This window comes from Prionailurus bengalensis, chromosome B2, assembly GCF_016509475.1.
Source record: "Prionailurus bengalensis isolate Pbe53 chromosome B2, Fcat_Pben_1.1_paternal_pri, whole genome shotgun sequence".
NCBI lineage: Eukaryota > Metazoa > Chordata > Mammalia > Carnivora > Felidae > Prionailurus > Prionailurus bengalensis.
The window spans coordinates 426,537-449,287 of NC_057349.1; the positions used below are offsets into that span (position 1 = coordinate 426,537).

Sequence of the window (22,751 nt, forward strand, 5' to 3'; positions counted from 1 at the left end):
TTGTCTCTCTGAGGTCTTGTTTATAAGTTATTTTCCTCCTCAAGTCACAACAAAATTTTCCTCAATATTCTTTTATTATATGGTCAGCTTCATGGGCATGTGACTGCAGTCCCCACACATTTAAAGCTTTTTTCTTATCATCTTTGAAATTCTCAGTAACTTTTTTTTTTTTTAAATATATTTTAATGTATTCATTTAAATTCAAGTTTGTTAACATACAGTGTAGTATTGGTTTCATGAGTAGAACCCAGTGATACATCACTTACATATGATACCCAGTGCTCATCCCAACAAGTAACCTCCTTAATTCCCATCCCCCATTTATCCCATCCCCTACCCACCTCCTCAGTTTGTTACTGTAGTTAAGAGTCTTTTATGGTTTGCCTCCCTCTCTGATTTTTATTTTATATTTATTTAAATAGAAGTTAGTTAACATACAGTGTAATAATGGTTTCAGGAGTAGAGTTTAGTGATTCATCACCTGTATACAACACCCAGTGCTCAGCCTAACAAGTGCCGTCCTTAATGCCCCTTGCCCAATTAGCCCATACCTCCACAAACCTCCCCTCCAGCAACCCTCAGTTTGTTCTCTATCATTAAGAGTCTCTTGTTGTGTGTTTCCCTTTCTATTTTTTTTTCCTTCCCATATGGTCACCATTTTACCCTGAAAACCCACTTATGAGTGAAATCATATGATGTTCGTCTTTCTCTGACTGAGCTTGCTTAGTATAATACCCTCTAATTCCATCCACCTTGTTGCAAATGGCAAGATTTCATTCTTTTGGATCGCCAAGTAATATTCCCTTGCATGTATATACCACATCTTCTTTATTCACTCGACATTTGATGGACTTTTGGGTTCTTGCCATAATTTGGCTATTGTTGGTAGTGCTGCTATAAACATTGGGGTGCAATTACCCCATTGAAGTAGCATTTTTGTATCCTTAGGATAAATACCTAGTGTTGCATTTGCTGGGTGATAGCATCGTTCTAGTTGTAGTTTTTTGTTTGTTTTTTAAGAGCCAACGTAATTTACGAGTAAACAATTCACAAAAAATAAAAATACAAATGTGTCTTAAACATGAAAATTTTTAAAACTTCCTACTAAGGGAAATGTAAATTAAAAATAAAATTAAATACTATTTTTCAGCTATCAGCTTGACAAATATCAAAGGTTGACATATTGGCAAGACAATGACAAAGGCATTCATATATTTCTGGTAGGAATTGCCCTCCAATATTTATGGAAGGCAGTTTGACAGTACCATTCTTACAACTGGACCTATATATATTTTAATTAATTAATTAATTAATTAATTAAATGTACATCCAACGTAGTTAGCATATAGTGTGACAATGATTTCAGGAGTAGATTCCAGTGATTCATCCTCTGTTTATAACACCCAGTGCTCCTCCCAACAAATGTCTTCCTTAATGCCCCTTACCCATGTAGCCTGTCCCTGCCCCCACAACTCCTCCAACAACCCTCTGTTCGTTCTCTATATGTAAGAGTCTCTTATGTTTTGCCCCCCACCCTCTTTTTATATTATTTTTGCTTCCCATCCCTTATGTTCCTCTGTTTTGTATCTTAAATTCCTCATATGACTGAATTCATATGATATTTGTATTTCTCTGAGTGACTAATTTCATTTAGCATAATACCCTCTAGTCCCATCCACATAGCTGCAAATAGCAAGATTTCATTCTTTTTCATTGCCTAGTAATACTCCATTGTGTATATATACCACATCTTCTTTATCCATTCATCTGTTGATGGGCTTTGTGCTCTTTCCACACATTGGCTATTGTCTATACAGCTGCCAAAAACCTTGGGGTGAATGTGCTCCTTTGAAACAGCACACCTATATCCCTTTGATAAATACCTAGTAATACAATTGCTGGGTCATTGGATAGTTCTATTTTTAATTTTTTGAGGAACCTCCATACTGTTTTCCAGAGCGGATGCACCAGTCTGCATTCTTACCAGCAGTGCAAAAGGGATCCTCTTTCTCCACATCCTTGGCAACATCTGTTGTTGCCTGAGTTGTTAATTTCAGTCATTCTGACTGGTGTGAGGTGGTATCTCATTGTGGGTTTAGTTTGTATTTCCCCTTATGATGAGTGATGTTGAATATTTTTTCATGGGTCTGTTAGTCATCTGGATGTCTTCTTTGAAGAAGTGTCTATTTATGTCTTCTGCTGTTTTCTCAACTGGGTTATTTGTTTTTTGGGAGTTGAGTTTGATAAGTTCTTTATATATTTTGGATACTAACCCTTTATCTGATATGTCATTTGCAAATATCTTCTCCCATTCTGTTGGTTGCCTTTAGGTTTTGCTGATTGTTTCCCTTGCTGTGCAGAACCTTTTTATTTGATGAGGTCCCAATAGTTCATTTTTGCTTTTGTTTCCCTTGCCTCTGGAGATGTGCTGAGTAAGAAGTTGCTGCAGCCAAGGTCAAAGAGGTTTTTGCCTGCTTTCTTTTCTTGGATTTTGATGTCTTCCTGTCTTACGTTTAGGCGTTTCATCTATTTTGAATTTATTTTTGTGTCTGGTGTACCAAAGTGGTCCAGGTTCATTTTTCTGTTTGTCACTGTCAAGTTTTCCCAGCACCACTTGCTGAAGAGACTGTCTTTATTCCATTGGATAGTCTTTCTTTCTTTGGCAAATTTAGTTGGCCATATGTTTGTGGGTCCATTTCTGGGTTCTCTATTCTGCTCCATTGATCTGAGTGTCTGTTTTTTTGCCAATACCATACTGTCTTGATTGCAGCTTTCTAATACATCTTGACGTCCAGGATTGTGATGCCTCCTGCTTTCGTTTTCTTTTTCAAGATTGCTTTGGCTATTCAGGGTCTTTTCTAGTTTGATACAAATTTTAGGATTGTTTTTTCTAGCTCTGTGAAGAATGCTGGTGTTATTTTGATAGGTATTGCATTGAGTACATAGATTATTTTCGGTAGCATTGACATTTAAAAAAAATTTGTTCTACAGTCCAGGAACATGGAATATTTTTCCATTTTTTGGTGTCTTCAATTTATTTCAAAGCTTTCTATAGGTTTCAGTTCATAGATTTTTCACCTCTTTGGTTAGATTTATTCCTAGGTATTTTATGGTTTTTGGTTCAATTGTCAATGGGGTCAATTCCTTGATTTCTCTTTCTGTTGCTTCATTATGGTGTGTAGGAATGCAACTGATTTCTGTGCATTGATTTTATATCCTATGACTTTGCTAAATTCATGGATCCACTCTAGCAGTTTTTTTTTTTTAGTGGGATCTTTTGGGTTTTCCATAGAGTATCATGTCATCTGCGAAGAGTGCAAGTCTGAATTCCTCCTTGCCTATTTGGATGCCTTTTATTCCTTTGTGTTGTCTGACTGCTGAGGCTAGGATTTCCAATACTATGTTGAATAACAGTGGTGACAGTGGACATCCCTGTCGTGTTCCTGACCTTAGGGGGAAAGCTCTCAGGTTTTGATGAAGGTATTAGTGGTGGGTCTTTCATATATGGCTATATGATCTTGAGGTATGATCCTTCTAACCGTACTTTCTTGACGGTTTTTATCAAGAAAAGGTGCTGTAGTTTGTCCAATGCTTTCTCTGCATCTATTGAGAGGATCATGTGGTTCTTGTCCTTTCTTTTATTAATGTGATGTATCACGTTGATTGTTTTGCAGATATTGAACCAGCCCTGCATCCCAGGCATAAATCCCACTTGGTCATTGTGAATAATTCTTTTAATGTATTGTTGGATCCGGTTGGCTAGTAACTTGTTAAGGATTCTTTCCTCCATGTTCATCAGGGAAATTGGTCTGTAGTTCTCCGTTTTAGTGGGGTCTCTGTCCGGCTTTGGAATCAAGGTAATGCTGGCCTCGTAGAATGAGTTTCCTTCCATGTCTATTTTTTGAAACAGCCCCAAAAGAATAGGTGTGTTAACTCTTTAAATGTTTGGTAGAATTCCCCTGGAAAGCCATCTGGCCCTGGACTCTTGCTTGTTGGGAGATTTTTGATTACTGATTCGATTCCTTTACTGGTATGGGTCTGTTCCACTTTTCTATTTCTTTTTGTTTCAGTTTTGGTAGTTTATGTTTCTAGGAATTTGTCCATTTTTTCCAGATTGCTAATTGTTTTGGTGTATAATTTCTCATAATATTCTCCTATTATTGTTTGTGTTTCTGCAGTGTTGGTTGTAATCTCTCCTCTTTCTTTCTTGATTTTATTTATTTGGGTCCTTCCCTTTTTCTTTTTGATCAAACTGGCTAGGGGTTTATCAATTTTTGTTAATTCTTTGAAAGAACCAGCTCCTGGTTTGATTGATCCCTTCTACTGTTTGTTTGTTTTTTTTAAATAGTATTGATTTCTGCCTTAATCTTTATTATTTCATGTCTTCTGCTGGTTTGGGGTTTTATTTGCTGTTTTTTTTCCCAGGTGTTTGAGGTGTATGGTTAGGTTGTATATCTGCGACCTTTCTTTCTTCTTTAGGATGGTCTCGACTAGTATATACTTCCCTCTTATGACCATCTTTGCTGCATCCCAGAGGTTTTAGGCTGTGGTGTTATCATTTCCTTTGGCTTCCATGTACTTTTTAATTTCCTCTTTAACTTCCTGGTTAGTCATTCATTCCTTAGTAGGACGTTGTCTAGTCTCCAAGTATTTGTTTTCTTTCCAAATTTTTTCTTATGTTTGATTTCGAGTTTCATAGCATTGTGGTCTGAAAATATGCACAATATGATCTCGATCTTTGGTACTTCTTGAGGACTGTTTTGTGTCCCAGTATGTGACCTATTTTGGAGAATGTTCCATGTGCACTGGAGAAGAATATGTATTCTGCTTTAGCATGAAATGTTCTGAATATATCTGTGAAGTCCCTGTGGTCCAGTGTGTCATTCAAAGCTATTATTTCCTTGTTGATTTTCTGTTTAGATGATCTGTCCATTGTTGTAAGTGGGGTGTTGAAATCCCCTTCTATTATGGTATTACTATTGATGAGTTTCTTTATGTTTGTGATTAATCGATTTATATATTTGGCCACTGCCACTTTGGAGCATAAATTTTTACAATTGTTAGATCTTCTTATTGGATAGACCCCTTAATTATGATATAATGCCCTTCCTCATCTCTTGTTACAGTGTTTATCTTAAAATCTAGATTTTCTGGGGCGCCTGGGTGGCTTGGTCGGTTAAGCGTCCGACTTCGGCTCAGGTCATGATCTCACGGTCCGTGAGTTCGAGCCCCGCGTCGGGCTCTGTGCTGACCGCTCAGAGCCTGCAGCCTGTTTCAGATTCTGTGTCTCCCTCTGTCTCTTCCCCTCCCCTGTTCATGCTCTGTCTCTCTCTGTCTCAAAAATAAATAAACGTTGAAAAAAAAATAAAAAAAAATAAAATCTAGATTTTCTGACAAACGTATGGCTACTCTGGCTTTCTTTTGGAGACGATTAGCATGATAGATGGTTCTCCACCCCTTACTTTCAATCTGTAGGTGCCTTTAGATCTAAAATGGGTCTGTTGTAAACAGCATATAGATGGGTCTTGTTTTCTTATCCATTCTGTTATCCTATGTCTTTTGATTGGAGCGTTTAGTCCATTGATATTTAGAGTGAGTCCTGAAAGGTGTGAATTTATTGCCATTATGTTGCCTGTAGATTGGAACTTCTGGCAGTGTTCTCTGGTCCTTTACAGTCTTTGTTGCTTTTGGTCTTTTTTATTTTTATTTTTTCATCTTTTGTTGCCTCATAAAGCCCCCCTTAAAATTTCTTGCAGGGCTGGTTTAGTGGTCACAAACTCATGTAATTTTTATTTCTCTGGGAAACTTTTTACCTCTCCTTCTATTTTGAATGATAACCTTGCTAGATAAAGAATTCTTGGCTGCAGAGTTTTCTGATTTAGCACAGTGGATATATCCTGCCACTCCTTTCTAGCTTGCCAAGTTCATGGGAATAGGTCTGCTGCAAACCTGATCTGTCTTCTCTTATAGTTTAAGGACTTTTTTTTTCCCTTGCTGCTTTCATAATTCTTTCCTAGGCTGAGTATTTTGTGAATTTCAGTATAATATGCTTTGTTGATGGTCATTTTTTGTTGAATCTAATGGGAGTTCTCTGTGCTTCCTGGATTTTGATGTCTGTGTCTTTCCCCAGGTTAGGAGAGTTTTCTACTCTATTTTGTTGACATAAACCTTCTATGCCCTTTTCTCTCTCTTCATCTCCTGGGACCCCTTTGATTTGGATGTTATTCCTTTTTTAATGAGTCACTGAGTTCTCTAATTTTATATTGTGCTCTTTTGCCTTAGTGTCTCTCTTTTTTTCTGCTTCATTTTTCTCCATAAGTTTGTCATCTCTGTCGCTTGATTCGCCCCTCTGCCTCAGTCATCCTTTCTGCTGTGGCATACATTTGAGATTGTAGCTCAGTTACAACATTTTTTATTTCATTCTGACTACGTTTTAGTTCTTTTATTTCTGCAGAAAGGGATTCTTTTGTATTTTCAACCCCAGCTAGTATTCTTACGATTGGATTCTAAGTTCTGGTTCAAGACATCTGGCTTGTATCTTTGTTGACTAAGTCCCTTTCTGTCATTGCTTCCTTTTCTTTCTTTTGGGGTGAATTCCTTCATTTTATCATTTTCAAGGAAGAAAAGGAATTTAAAAGTAAGAAAATGAAAATAAAAATTAATAACAACACAAAAAAACAAATAAAGGATACTAGATCTTTGATATGTTTTGTTCACATTGTTGAAAGAAGCCTGATGAATAGAGAAAAAAAAGATAGAAAAAAAATAAGGAAAGTGTTTGAAAATTTTAAAAAAGTGTATACAAGAAAGAATAAAATGAAATGATGGGAGTAAAATAGAATTTTAAAAGTTTACAAAAAAGTGAAAAATATAGGAGAAAAAAACAAAAACCTTTTTGGTTAAAACAGAAAATAATTTTTTTTCTTTTTCTGTATTCATGAAGAAAAAGGAAAAAAAATGAATAGATGGACTTGCAAATAGAATGAAATACAATTGAAATTAAATCCAGTTTCCTCTAGAAGTGAAACTATGAAGCGCTAGTTGTAGTTTTTTGAGGGACCTCTATACTGTTATAGCATTTTAAAAATTCATCCTGATTATTCCTAGGTCTTTGATCTGCAGCAAAGGATTCTCTGGTGTTTTCTATGCTTTTTTTTTTTTTTTAATTTTTTTCAACGTTTTTTATTTATTTTTGGGACAGAGAGAGACAGAGCATGAACGGGGGAGGGGCAGAGAGAGAGGGAGACACAGAATTGGAAACAGGCTCCAGGCTCCGAGCCATCAGCCCAGAGCCTGACACGGGGCTCGAACTCACGGACCGTGAGATCATGACCTGGCTGAAGTCGGACGCTTAACCGACTGCGCCACCCAGGTGCCCCCATTTTTAAAGCTGAGTTAGTGGTCTTATGACTGTTCTTCTAAATTTCTGTTCAGATATATTATTTATATCTGTTTTGAGCAAGTCCCTTGCTGTGATTTATTTTTGACCTGTGTTTTGGGGTGAATACTTCTGTCTTGTCATTTTGCCATGTTTTTGTCTTGCATGTTTTATTTATTTATTTATTTATTTTTTAATTTTTTTTTCAACGTTTATTTATTTTTTGGGACGGAGAGAGACAGAGCATGAACGGGGGAGGGACAGAGAGAGAGGGAGACACAGAACCAGAAACAGGTTCCAGGCTCTGAGCCATCAGCCCAGAGCCTGACGCGGGGCTCGAACTCACGGACCGTGAGATCATGACCTGGCTGAAGTTGGACGCTTAACCGACTGCGCCACCCAGGCGCCTGTCTTGCATGTTTTAAAAGCTTATTATGTTTTCTCCCCTAGTGTACTATTATATTAAAAAGGATCATACACTGTCCAGGACCTGTCCTTTAGGAAGTGTTCTTGGTGTATGCTGTGTGCTCTCTGCTGTTGTGTTTTGGCTGCTCCTTCCCATTGGTCAGCCTTGTGCAGAGATCTTCCTTGCTTGCAGTGGGGAGTGTTTGGAACTTTAACTAGATGTGCTTTGCTTTGGTTTTCATAATAAGTCTGGAAAAAGGAAAAAATAAAGAAACCTTCATCCCCTAAAAAAAGAAAACAAGAAAGGGAACACACACACACACACACACACACACACACACACAACACACACACACACACACACACACTGAAAAACCTAAAGAAAACAATCAACCAGATAATCAGAAAATTATAAGGCTGATTCCAAAGAAAACAAAAGTAAAAAACAAAAGAAGTCAACAAAAAAGAAAGAAATAGAAAAGAATAAGGCTCATTGTACAAAATATAGAAAAGCAAATAAAAAACAAACAAGAAATTATAAGCATGATTACAAAAGTAAAAATAAGAAAGAAAAAAAAAAAGAAAAAAGGTAAGGATGGTCATATCTCCACCATAACTGCAGGTGTCATTTTGACTCACTATTTGTAGTGCACTTGGTGCATGTGGGGTCCTGCCCGTGTTGTTCTGGATAGAGGCTGGCAGTGTTGGCTCAGACTCAGTCCTGCCACAGTAAATAAGCAGTTAGCAGGCCCCTGGAAAGGAGAGGGGTGGTGTTGGGTAGGTGGGTCCTACCTCCATGGGGTTACTGTGCTGCACTCTGAAGTTCCACCCTTTTGGTTTTGTGGGGAAAATGGTGCCACACCAATCTCCGGTACTAGACCGGAGAGCCTTCAGAAAGCCTTCACAGAATAGCGAGAGCCGTCAGTTCACCCTGCACCACAATTCCCCTATGTTGTTTCTTTGGCGTGGAGCTGGGATTCATTATTTCAAGTTTTAAAGGACCTTGCACTGCACAGACCTGTTTCTCTCCACTGGAATAGAGATTCTCCTCACTGCACGAAGGAGGAGTCCTTTGTCCCTGGAAAACTGTTCCACGCCTGCACAGTGCAGGGGATCTATGGTGTAGTACCACTAAACACAGAAAAGTTTATGTTCCCTCTGCATGTGCCTCTGTCCCCTGCTGATGAAAGACATTTTAGTAGCACTTTCAGGGTCTTTTGTCCATGGGGAGGCAACATACCCTCTTCTCAGGCACCCCAGGAGGGGGACTGTTCTCTCCCAGTGCTCTTTGGTGATCCCTACACCACACTGTGCACTCCGGGGCCAGCTCCCCTCTCCCCAGGAGCATGTACCACAGCTCAGCTCCTGAGAAAGTCACCCACTTTAAAAACCTCAGAATTTGAGCTCCACAGCTGTTTGCAAAAAAGAACTGGGACACTCAGTATTTGTCGCTCCCCAGTGTGTGGTCTGGAGAGGTTTTGCTCTGGTGTGAACTCACTGCTGCACTTTCTCAACCCCTCTCTCTTTCTCTCCCTTTTGTCTCTCCATGGAATGGGTTACCTCCCTTCCAAGGCACTGCCGTTTTTCTCCCTCACAATTCACTTCCACATACCTCATTCATTTCATGCTGTGGAGTCACGCTGTAATTCAACATTTATATACATTTTGGAATGTTTACCACAGTTAGTATAGTCACGATACAACATTATTAAATATGATTGACTATATTCCCTCTGCTGTACTTTTAACCTCTGTGATTTATTTGTTTTATACTGGAAGTTTGTATCCTTAATCCCCTTCTTCTATTGCACCCATCCACCCACCTTCCTGCCCTCTGGCAACCACCAGTTTGTTCTCCGTGGCTATGAGTCTCTTTCAGTTTGTGTTTCAGTTCTTTGTTTTCCGTTTTTAGATTCCACGTATACGTGAAATATATGGTATTTGTCTTTCTCTGCCTGACTTATTTCATTTAGCAAGGAGCTTCAAGGTCCGTCTTTATTCTCACAAATGGTGAGATTTCCTTTTTTTCTCACGACTGAAAAACATTCCATAACATACCCAAATGTATGTCTGTGTCTACCTAGGGCAGATAACTGGACGCATCAGTTTGAAGTTCTTGAGATAAAAAAGGAATGAAGCTTGAGAAACTGGACCCAACAAGCCTCATCTGTACCTTGACCCAATGTAGGTGAAAAGACATAGACTCTGACTAATACTGCAACGGGATGAGATTTTAGTATTATTTGGAGGGAGAGTAAGTGTGATTTGTATGTGGAGACAATGTTAATTATTAGAGCTGGACTAGAGTGGATTAAAGATGTCCACAATTTTTTTTGATGTTCTTTCCCATGAAAGGTAGGGATTTCTTCTCTATAAAGTTTGTTAGGCCTGTGACCATTTTGTCCAAGAGAGAATAGTACAGGTGATGTCAATACTGGTTCTTGGGTTTGTTGGAGAGATGACTGGCAGCTTTTGCCGTGGTCTCTTGGCCCCCACGTAGAGTGTCAAGCCTGAGGCCTCCATGCTGCAACAGCACAGAACAGCCACATGGAGAGAGCGGACCAAGGGAGACCCAGACAGAGACTTTGCCAGCTCTCAGCTCTTCCACGCGAGGATGCTCACGTCAGCTCAGCCACGGCACAAACATGATCGAGGAGAACAAGCCCTGCCCTGCTGTGTTCTCACCAATTCCTGAGCCTCAGAAGAATGCAACTTCCTGGTATAGGTGTCTTCAGCTTCTGTGTTTGGGGATGCTAGTGTGTTAGGCAGCAGTAGCCAACCAGATAATGACGTGTTCTTCTCTGGTTCATGGCCTGCGTGGAGCTTGGATTTTGTAAACAATTCTGATCAACAGAAATGAGGGGCTGAGACAGTTCAGGGTAGAAATGTCTTCTCCACAGACACATTTTATTTTGTTTTATAAACAAAAGTAGAATTGGGGGACCAAAAACAGTGGATGAGATCAAACCACAGTGTTTGTGTTCACAGAAGTGGATGCAGAGAATTTGAACAGTCAGTCCCTGAACTCATCAAGGCCTGTCACAGTCTTCACCTGCATCTATAAATAGTCATAAATGCTTCTCCTACCATCCCTCATGCACAGAAACCACCCCTGGGATTTAGAAAATAAGGAACACAGTGCCTCCGGACATTAGCTCCAGAAATGTCTCAGCAATTTTGACTTAGTTGTTTTTGTTACATTTGGGTTTGGTGACAAGTAAGGAAAACAAGACAACATTTTGATAAATTCTGCACATTTCATCAGTATTATGTCATATTGCATCATGACAGTCACTGGAAATTGTCATAGAAATAGTAAAACCAAAAAAAAAAAAATAGGAAGTGTTTTGAAACTCAATATTTTCCATGAGCAAACACTGAGGGAAAAATTACCAACTGATTAGCTAGTGAGGGATTCAGAAATTTTAATTTCATTCTGTCCCCACTTTCAACAATGTTTAATAGCCATCCTGTACAGTTTATCTAGTTGACTTTAAAGTTTTGTGTTTTTTTTAACGTTTATGTATTTTTTTGGGACATAGAGAGACAGAGCATGAACGGGGGAGGGGCAGAGAGAGAGGGAGACACAGAATGTGAAGCAGGCTCCAGGCTCTCAGCTGTCGGCCCAGAGCCTGACGCGGGCCTTGAATTCACGGACCGCGAGATCGTGACCTGGCTGAAGTCGGATGCTTAACCGACTGAGCCACCCAGGTGCCCCTTTTATCTAGTTGACTTTAAAAAATCTCTGGAGATAGAGGATCCACAACACTTTAGATAAACAATTGTCTATTTTCTCCCTGTCAGTTAGTGCTTAAATCATTTGTTTTAATGACTTACTTGTCTCTAGGTTAGGGAAAAAAGAAGTCATGATGTACTGGTTGAAACTTCCTCTTAACTCATTTGTAAATTACCATTTCTTATTATCACTGGTTAAATTCAACTCCTCAAAATATAACAGCATAAGAATTTTATTGCTCACATTTAAATACATTAACTGAGAAGGACCACAAAGATAAATAGCCCTGGGGCACCTGGGTGGTTCAATCCATTAAGACTCTGACTTCCTCTCAGGTCATGATCCCATTGTTCCTATGTTCAAGCCCCCCATCAGGCTCTGTGCTGACAACTCAGAGCCTGTACATGCTTCAGATTCTGTCTCCGCCTCATTGCCTCTCCCCTTCTCAAGCTCTGTGTCTCTCTCTCTCTGTCTCTCTCTCATGTATAAATAAAAACTTAAAAAGAAAAAAAGATAAACATCCCTGGGTAGTATTTGTGTACTGACATACAGTTAATATAGGCATATTTCTATTCCTGACTTCTTTAGAGAATCCATAAGAATACATAAAAAAAAAATAAGTTTCATTAACTGATATTCCAAACACAAATTGAACATTAGGATTCCATGGTTGGTGTCCGATGGGCTCATGTTTCCATTATGTTACCTAGGAATGCTTTGGTTAACACAATCAGGCTGGACTTCCCATTTATCTTTTCTTTGGACAGCTCGACCTGTTATACATATTGTACATGATCTGAGAAGCAGTCTAACTTCACACACCAACTTCATCGCCTATTGCTTCCTGTCTTAGAAGTGTGCTCTAGATGTGTTCAGGTCGTCCCTCCTTGTGAAGATACTACTCAAGGCAGCCTTCACGTCCTTGTTCCTCAGTGTATAGATCAGTGGGTTCAGCATAGGAGTGACCACAGTGTACATGATGGCAGCAACCTGGTCCTGGCCCATGGAGCTGCCTGAGGTAGGAGATATGTAAGTGAAGATAACAGGAACATAGAGAAGAATGACCACCATGAAGTGAGAGGCACACGTGGACAGTGCTTTGCGGAGCGCACTACAAGAGTGGGTCTTGGAGAAAAGAGAGATGATTATGGAGAAGTAGGAGAGAAGTGTTAGGAAGAAGGGGCCCATGGCAATGGTCCCGGTAACCGTGTTGAGAAGCCACTGGTTGAGCTCCGTGTTCCCGCAGGCCAACTCCAGCAAAGGCTTGACATCACAGAAGAAGTGATGGATCTGATGAGAACCACAGAAGTTCAAGCGAGCGGTCATCATGGAGTGCAACAGGGCATGGAAAAAACCAATGGTCCAGACTGTGACAGCCATCCGGGTACAGAGCTGGTAATTCATGATGACAGAGTAATGCAGTGGCCTGCAGATGGCCACAAAGCGGTCAAAGGCCATCACGGCCAAGAGCATGGCCTCCGTGCTGCCCAGGAAGTGGAAGAAGTGAAGCTGGCTTATGCATCCCAAGAAGGAAATTGCCTTGTGTGTAGAGAAGAAGTTCTCCAGCATCTTTGGCAGTGTCACCGTGGAGTAGCAGATATCTAGACACGACAGATTTCCCAGGAAGAAATACATGGGTAAATGGAGTCTTGGATCAGAGACGACAACCAGGAGGACTGCTCCATTGCCAACCACACTGACCACGTAAATTGCAAGGAAAACCACGAAGAGATAAGGCTGCAGTGCTTGGATGTCTGTGACTCCCAGGAGGAGAAATGCAGTGACTGAGGTTTGATTCAGCATCGCTTAAGAGAAAGGATGAATTACTCTATGGAGCGTACCTCTGTTGAGAATCAGAGACTTTGTAGTTGAGGATTTTCCTGTCTACACAATGGGTACTTTGAGGGAGGGCATTGTTGTTTTACACAGTTCCCACATCAGACCCTTTATAGGATTTGCCTCATTAGACTATTAGATATTATGGTGAACTGTTGGTTTTTGGCCATTGGTCCACCATTTTTCCCCCTCATTTGATTATCATTAATATGTTCCTTTCTCCCAGAGACTCAGAGCACATAGCCAACCTACCATCTTCTCTGGCTGTGCACATCTACCTTCTGATACAAGTGTCCTCTCATCTCCTTAATGAACTCTAATGGGGGTTCTAATGAACTCTAATTAACTACTTGCCCAGACTGCTATATCCAGATATTGTAAGAAAGCACCTGAATGATTTTTAATTAAGAAAAATAGACAAGGGAAGAATGACACCAATGCAAGGAGGTCTGAATTAAAATCCAGGTGTGGGATTACCTCTTGTAAAAAGGCAAATCTTGGGCGCCTGGGTGGCTCAGTTGGTTGGGGTCCGACTTTGGCTCAGGTCATGATCTCATGGCTTGTGAGTTCGGGTCCCATGTGGGGCTCTGTGCTGACAGCTCAAAGCCTGGAGCCTGCTTCAGATTCTGTGTCTCCCTCTCTCTCTGTCCCTCATACTCTGTCTCCCTCCTGTTCTGTCTCAAAAATAAGTAAACATTTTTTAAAAGGCACATCTTTCTAAGTTTGGGAAATCCCTGAGAAGAGAATAGAAAGATTTAATGTGAGAGGAATAAATGAGTGGGTTGATCAGGCAGTATTTCTACATAGCCTGAAGGGGTTTCGAGTCCATAGAGCTGGAGGAAATTTAGAGAACATACCTGATCTGTGCTGTACCTTTGTAAAAGGCTGGCTTCATGTAGGTCAGAGTAGCTTTCTTTGACAGTATGTTTTGCACACTGTTAATCCTACCTCTCCTGTGTATGATACAAATGCTATGGCAAATATAATTTTGGGTTCTCTGACTCACCAAACAAAATTGGATCAAAAATTCACTTGGGGAAGAAACCTTTTTCTAACATTTAAAGACAATTTCTAATCAGACTTGTCCTTACTCAGTCATTTATTTCACTGCAATTTTAATGCTGAGAGATTACATATTTACTCTGGAGAATATTTAGAGAACCAGGCCTGCTGAGTTGAAAATGAGATATGGCAATAAAAGTGAATGAAGAGCCTTCACAATCCACAAATGCAATCAGGAATCCATCATAAAATAGGAAACCAGCTCTAGATCTGGGCGCTTACTTGCATATAAACAAGCATGCAGAAAATATGGGGTCCTCTCAGCCCGAGTCTTAAGGCATTCTCTTACCTGATTGTCGCATTCACAGCCTGCCCAGCTTTTCAGGTTTACACTCCCAACAGCTGAAAATGGCAGGAAGATATTTGAAGTGACTGTTCGTATTGGGATTGCAGCATGAGCTCTTCATGTTCAGAAAATGTCTTTGTCTCCTTCTGACATTCTTCCTGCCTCTCAGGAGCCACAGACCTTAGACATATAAACACGGAGAGAGTGTCCCCTGGGTGTGAGCATGATCGCTGTGAGAATAAACAGGATATTTTCCCATACTTGCAATTCAAGACAATTCCTCTTGGGTGTTGCTATCGTAAGTTCCATCTTTCTTTTTTTCTTTTTTTTTTTTTTTTGTTTTGTTTTCCCCACTGACCTAAATTTTTCTTTTTTATTTTTCTTCCTTAATTGCAGAATTGTGGACAGCACAATTGTCAGGGGCCTCCTCTGTTTTCTTAGTGCAATTACATTTTCTTCCTTTTTCATCATGGGTACTTTCCTGAAAAACTTTGTGAGAAAATGAAAGAAATTTGGTAATGTTTGGTAAGTAATGGAGGCCAGTTATGTTCCATTGACCTGTACAGATGATGATAATCTTTAACATTCCACATAGTTTTTACTATGGTCCTGTGGAAAACAAGACAGAGGAACAAGGAGAAGTAGGATTGCTTTTATTTATTCCAAATTAGATTCTTCATTGTTGGTAATAGTGTTAAATTTGTTTAAAATAGACATCCCAAGGCTCACATCTTTCTCTAAGGAATGAGGCTGGTCTCTCCTTGTGTATCCTCTCTTGTTGCTGCAACCTTTAGGTGAGAATATTCTGTGAGCCTCATCCCAGGAATACATGCAATCTGACATGCATGCAAACTTTCTCATAACAGTTATAAACACCATGTACCCTGTCCATCTTTGTGTTGAGATCCATTATTGTTGCTTTGCACGAATGCATTGTATATTAATCACGATAAAAATTCCTCTTTCAGGGCGTGCTTGGGTGGGCCATTCAGATAACCAGCCGACTGTTGATTTTGGCTCAGGTCGCTTACTTATGGTTTGTGAGATGGAGCCTGACATTGGGTTCTGGGCCCACACAGGAAGCCTGCTTTGGCTTCTTCCTCTCTCCTCGTCCTCTCCCTTTCCTGTGCTCACATTCTTTCTCTGTCTCTCAATATAAAAAAAAAATAAACTTAAAAATATTCCTCATTCAAGCATATGTTAAAAATAGAACAGAAATAACATTTATTATATTCTAATTGTAGAAGCTATTGTTTTGAGTTTCTTACATGAAATGTTCATTTAATTTTTCCAAACATTCAGTGAGGGATGTACTGATATCACATTTACTTTTCAATATAACAGGAGCTCAAAGGATTTATGTAATTTTTCTGTTTCCCCCTCAATGTTACTGAGGAATCATTGACAAGTACAGTTGTATATGTTTCAAGTGTACAGTGTGATTTTACTTCCATATATGTATTGGAATGACCACCACCATGCAGTTTATGAATGCTTCCATTGTCTCACATCGTTGACACCTGTGTGTGGAGAAAATGCTCAGAGTGTACTGTCAGCTTATTTCACTGCCATTAAATGTTCCTGCTTTACAATAAATTGTGCCACTCATGTTCAAACTAAGGGTCCGGTTCTACAGCTAACTGCAGTGTGGTCTCCATCCTTTCAAAATACCACCCACATCAATTTTATGTACAGTTCCCACAGAGGTCTAGAAATCTGGTATTTTTTTTTTTTCAAATATAACTCATAGTGTTTTTATTGATTTTAAACATAAATAATTTTGGTATTTTAACATTTAATTTATAGTTGATTTATGTTTTCTATTTTATGGATAATCTAAATTATTCACGCTATATTATTTCAATTATAATGATGCCTAGTGCCACAAATGTAATTGTCTAATTTGTCTGTTACCCATTTCTTGGTTAGTAATTACCTGATACTACTATTGAACTCAAACTTTTTGAGTTCTTACGGTTTATATAGGCAAATATTTTATAAAAAAATATAGAGCTAATTGATTTTAATGGGAAAATGTACTTTCTTAATAATTACATTTACTAAAATGTATTATTACTGAAACATATCTTATTTTTGTCACTTTTTGTACTACTTTTCTTCTTTATTTTCTCTTTTGGGGTTATTTTACTACCTTTCCTCAATTTTCCTTCTAAATCTATTTAGAATTTATACATTCTACTTCTATTTTTTTAAAAAAATTATAATAGCAATTTAAACTTGCATATTTTGCTTAAAATTTATGGCTAAAGAGAACCTATATATTTACTCTATTTCAAAATTTCCAAAATTATATATTATTTTTGTAGAAAATGCTTCCATCGACGTTGCTTTTTAATTTTGTATATTAACATTTTCCTCTTGTGTTTTAAAATATACCCAAATGATTATTTTTGCCAAACACTCCTTCTTGTATTTCATATCTTGCTCCTGGGAGGTTTTTTCTTCTTGAAATTACCTTTAAACAATCATCTTTTTCTTTTGAGGACCTGGTGATAATTTCTACTTGTCTAGAACTATGCTTACTTTGTTCTCTCTTTCAATATTCTTTTGCAGGGTTTACTATTCCAGATGAAAATTATTTTCTTTAGCACTTTGAAAATTATTATTTTTTTTTTTTTCTGAAATTTATTGACAAATTGGTTTCCATACAACACCCAGTGCTCGTCCCAAAAGGTGCCCTCCTCAATACCCATCACCCACCCTCTCCTCCCTCCCACCCCCCATCAACCCTCAGTTTGTTCTCAGTTTTTAACAGTCTCTTATGCTTTGGCTCTCTCCCATTCTAACCTCTTTTTTTTTTTTTTCCTTCCCCTCCCCCATGGGTTCCTGTTAAGTTTCTCAGGATCCACATAAGAGTGAGACCATATGGTATCTGTCTTTCTCTGTATGGCTTATAGAAATCTGGTATTTTGATGAAGTCATGACCAGTACATTTTCTCTTTATGTTTTGTCTCTCTGAGGTCTTGTTTATAAGTCATTTTTCTTCTCGTGTCAAAATGAAATTGTCTTCAATATTCTTTTATTATATGGTCAGCTTCATGTCCATGTGACTGGAGCCCCCACACAGGGCTGTGCACATCATTTAAAGCTTTTTTATAATCTTGAAATTCTCAGTAAGGTTTTTTTTTTTGGTATTTTAATGTATTCATTTAAATTCAAGTTAGTTAACATACAATGTGGTATTGGTTTGAGGAGTAGAACCTAGTGATTCATCATTTACATACAACATCCAGTGCTCATCCCAACAAGTGTCCTCCTTAATGCCCACCACCCATTATAGCCAACCCCCTTACAAACCTCCCTTCCAACAACCCTCAGTTTGTTTTCTGTTTATAAGAGTCTCTTATGAATTGTTTCCCTCTCTCTTTTTTTAAAGCTTACTTATTTGAGAGAGAGAGAGAGAGAATGAGCTGGGGAGCAGCAGAGAGATGGAGAGAGAGAGAGAGAGAGAGAGAGAGAGAGTGAGAGGGAGTGAAGGAGACAGAGGGTCCAAAGCAGTGACTGCTGACAGCAGAGACTCTGATGTGGGGCTTGAACTCAGGAGCTATGAGATCATGACCTGAGCTGAAGTCGGATGCCCAATCAACTGAGCCACCAATGCATTCCTCCTTATTTTTCCTTTCCTTCCCCTATGCTCACCTGTTTTGTTTCTTAAATTCCACATATAAGTCAGATGATATGGTATATGTATTTCTCTGATTTGCTTAGCATAATATACTCCAGTTTCATCCACATTGTTGCAAATGGCAAAGTTTCATTCTTTTTGATCATCGAGTAGTATTCTATTGTATATATAAACCACATCTTCTTTATCCATTCAAAATCGATGGACATTTGGGTTCTTTCCATAATTTGGCTATTGTCAATAGTGGTGCTGTAAATGTTGGGGTGCACGGGCCCCTTTGAATCAGCATTTTTGTATCCTTTGGGTTAATACCTAGCAGTGTAATTGCTGGGTAGTTCTATTTCTAATTTTTTGAGGAACCCCCATACTCTCTTCCAGACTGGCTTCACCGTTTTTCGTTTTCACTAACATGCATAAGTGTTCCCCCTTTCTCGGCATCCTTGCCAACATCTGTCATTTCCTGAGTTGTTAATTTTAGCCATTCTGACAGGTGTGAGGTGGTATCTCATTGTGGTTTCGATTTGTATTTCTCTGATGATGATGTTGAGCATCTTTTCATGTGTCTGTTAGTCATCTGGATGTCTTTTGAAACGTGTCTGTTCATGTCTTTTGCCCATATCTTCACTGGATTATTTGTTTTTTGGGGCGGTGTTGAGTTTGGTAAGTTGTTTATAGATTTTGGATACTTGCCCTTTATCTGATAGGTCATTTGCAAATGTCTTCTCCCATTTCATCATTTACCTTTCAGTTTTATTGATTGTTTCCTTTGCTGTGAAGAAGCCTTTTATCTTGCTGAGATCCCAACCTCTGGAGACATGTCGAGTAGGAAGCTGTTGTGGCTGATGCCAAAGAGTTCCTTTATATTTTCTCCTCTAGGATTTTGGTGGTTTCCTGACTCACTTTTAGGTTTTTTAGGATTTCTGAAATACTTTTGATTATTATGTAAGAAAGTGGTCCAGTTTCATTCTTCTGTCTATCACGTCTAGTTTTCCCAACACCATTTGTTGTAGAGACTGTCTTTTTTTCCATTGGATATTCTTTCCTGTTTTGTCAAGAAAAGTTGATCATATACTTGTTGGTCCATTTCTGGGTTCTCTATTCTGTTCCATTGATCTATGTGTCTGTTCTTGTGCCAGTACCAAACTTTTTTGATGATTACTGTTTTGTAACATAGCTTGAAGTCTGGAATTGTGAAGCTTCCAGCTTTGGTTTCTTTTTTTAACATTTCTTTGGCTATTTGGGGTCTTTTCTGGTTTGGTGCAAATTTTAAGATTGTTCTAGCTCTGTGAAGAATGCTAGTGTTATATTGATAGGGATTTCATTGACTGTGTAGCTTGCTTTGGGTAGTATTGACATTTTAACAATATTTGTTCTTCCAATCTATGAACAAGGAATGTTTTCCACTTATTTGTGTTTTCAATTTTTCATAAGCTTCCATAGTTTTCAGCATACACATCTTGTACCTCTTTGGTTAGGTTGTTCCTCTGCATCTCATGGGTTTTGTGCAATTGCCAATGGGATCAATTTCTTACTTTCTCTTTCTGCTTCTTCATCATTGGTGTTTAGAAATACAACCAGTTTATGTACATTGATTTTATATCCTGCGATTTTGATGAATTAACGTATCAGTTCTAGCAGTTTTTTGGTGGAGTCTTTAGGGTTTTCCAAGTAGAGTATCATGTCATTTGCAAAGAGTGAAAGTTGACTTCTTCATTGCTGATTTGGATGCCTTTTATTTCTTTTTGTTGCCTGATTGCTGAGGTTAGGATTTCCAGTACATTGTTGAACAACAATGGTGAGAGTGAACATACCTGTCATGTTTCTCATCTGGAGAACTTTTCCCCTATGAGGATGATATTAGATCTAGGTCTTTCCTATATTGCCTTTTATGTTGTTGAGGTATGTTCCTTGTATCCCTACTTTCTTGAGGGTTTTTTTTAATCAAGAAAGATGCTGTATTTTTCAAATGCTTTTTCTGCATCTATTGAAAAGATCATATGATTCTTCTCCTTGCTTTTATTAACGTGGTGTAGATTTGCAAATATTGAACCATCGCTGCTTACCAGGAATAAACCCTACTTGATTATGATGAATAATTCTTTTGATGGTCTGTTGGAATTGATTTGCTAGTATCTTGAAATTTTTTGCATCCAGTTTCATCAGGGGTATTGGCCTATAATTCTCTTTTTTAGTGGGGTCTTCGTCTGATTTTTGAATCAAGGTAATGCTGGCCTCATAGAATGAGTTTGGAAGCTTTCCTTCCATTTCTATATTTGTAACAGTTTGAGCAGAATAGGTATGAACTATTCTTTAACTGTCTGGTAATAATACCCCAGGAAGTCATCTGGCCCAGGACTCTTGTTTGTTGGGAGATTTTTAATAACCAATTCAATTTCTTTACTTGTTATGGTAAAGTTTTCTATTACTTCCTGTTTGAGTTTTGGTGTTGCATCATTTTCTAGAAATTTTTTTCCATTTCTTCCAGACTGCCTAGTTTGTTGGCATCTAAATTTTCATATTATTCTAATTTCTTGTATTTCTGTGGTGTTGGTTGTGATCTCTCCTCTTTTATTCATAATTTTATCTATTTGGATTCTCTCCCTTTTTTATTTTTGATAAGTGTTGCTAGGGATTTATCAATTTTTTAAAATTCTTTTAAAGAACCTGCACTTGGTTTCATTGATTTGTTCTACTATTTCTTTTATTTGTTGTGTATCATTCATTTATGCTCTAATCTTTACTGTTCCCTTTTCCTGCTGGCTTTAGGCTTTATTTTCTGCTCCTTTTCTAGCTCCTTTAGATTTAATGTTAGGTTGTGTGTTTGGAACCTTTGTTGCTTCTTGATATGGGCCTGAATTGCAGTATACTTTCCTGTTAGGACTGCCTTTGATGTATCCCAAGAATTTGGGCTGTTGTGTTTTCATTTTCATATGCTACCACGTATTTTTTAAATTTCTTCTTTAATTTCCTAAGTAACCTATTCATTCTTTAGTGGGATGTTGTTTAACCTCCATGTATTTGAGGGCTTGTTTCCAATTTTTTACTTGTGGTTGATCTCAAGTTTCATAGCACTGTGTTCTTAAAAAATGCATGGTATGATCTTGATCTTTTTATACCTGTTGAGGGCTGATTTGTGACCCAGTATATCATCTATCCATGTGCCCTTGAGAAGAATTGTATTCTGCTGCTTTAGAATGAAATGTTCTGAATATGTATGTTAAGTCCATCTGGCTCAATAGGTCATTCAAAGGCATTGTTTCTTTGTTGGTTATCTGCTTAGATATTCTGTCCATTGATGTAAGTGTGGTATTAAGGTCCCTACTTTTTTTGTATTCTTATCAATGAGTTTCTTTATGTTTGTGATTAATTGATTTATATATTTAGGTGTACCAAGTTGGAGACATAAATATTTATAATTGTCAGATCTTCTTGCTGGATAGTGCCCTTAATTATGATCTAATGCCCTTCTTCATCTCTTGTTACAGTTGTTTTAAAATCTTGTTTGTTTTAGGCTCCTGGGTGGCCCAGTTGATTGGGCATCTGACTTCAGCTGGGGTCATGATCTTACAGTCCGTGGGTTTGAACCCCACACTGGGCTCTGTGCTGACAGCTCAAAGCCTGGAGCCTGCTTCAGATTGTGTTTCCCCCGTCTCTCTGCCCCACCCCTCTGCTTGTGCTCTCTCTCCCTCAAAATAAATATAGAAACATTAAAAAAATAAAGTCTGGTTTGTCTGATATAGGTATGACTATTCCAGCTTTCCTCTGATGTCCATTAGCATGATGGATGGTTCTCCATCCCCTCACTTTCAATGTGCAGATGTCCTTAGTTATAAAGTGAGTCTCTTGTAGACAGCATATAGATGCATCTTGTTTTTTTTAATCCATTCTATGTCTTTAATTGGAGTATTTAGTCCATTTACATGCAGATTGATTATAGAAAGATATGAATTCAGTGCCACTGTGTTACCTGTAGTGTTGGTGTTGCTGGTGATGTTTTGTCTGTTGTAGTCTTTGTTGTTTTGGTCTTTTTTTTTTCTCTTCTTTTTTTCCACTCAGAAAGACCTTTTAAAAATTCTTTTAGGGCTGTTTCACTGGTCACAAACTCCCTTATCATCATCACCATCATCATCATCATCATTATTATCTTTTTTGTCTGGGAAACTCTCTCTCCTATTTTGAATGACAGCCTTGCTGGATAAAGAATTCTTGGCTGCATATTTTTCTTATTCAGCACATTGAATATTTCCTGCCACTCCCTTCTCAGCTATAATTTGTTCAAATAAATTTTCTGTCCCCTTTTTCTGCTCTTCTAATGAGACCTGTAAGATATGGATATTGTTTTATTTCATGAAATCACTAAGTTCTCTAAGTCTTCCCTCATGATCTAATAGTTTCCTTTCCT

At 38.3% G+C, this 22,751-nt stretch overlaps 1 protein-coding gene across 1 annotated transcript; it reads right to left on the bottom strand.

Moving 5' to 3' along the window:
• Positions 1-12,357: 12,357 nt before the first annotated feature.
• On the bottom strand, positions 12,358-13,447 carry LOC122490561 (olfactory receptor 12D2-like). Its single transcript, XM_043593207.1, has one exon. The coding sequence runs from the start codon at positions 13,320-13,322 to the stop codon at positions 12,369-12,371; it is 954 nt and encodes a 317-aa protein (XP_043449142.1). The 5' UTR covers positions 13,323-13,447; the 3' UTR covers positions 12,358-12,368.
• Positions 13,448-22,751: the final 9,304 nt, after the last annotated feature.

Coding starts and splice junctions, on each gene's coding strand:
- LOC122490561 (XM_043593207.1), bottom strand. CDS start 13,322: ATGCTGAATCAAACCTCAGTCACTGCATTTCTCCTCCTGGGAGTCACA.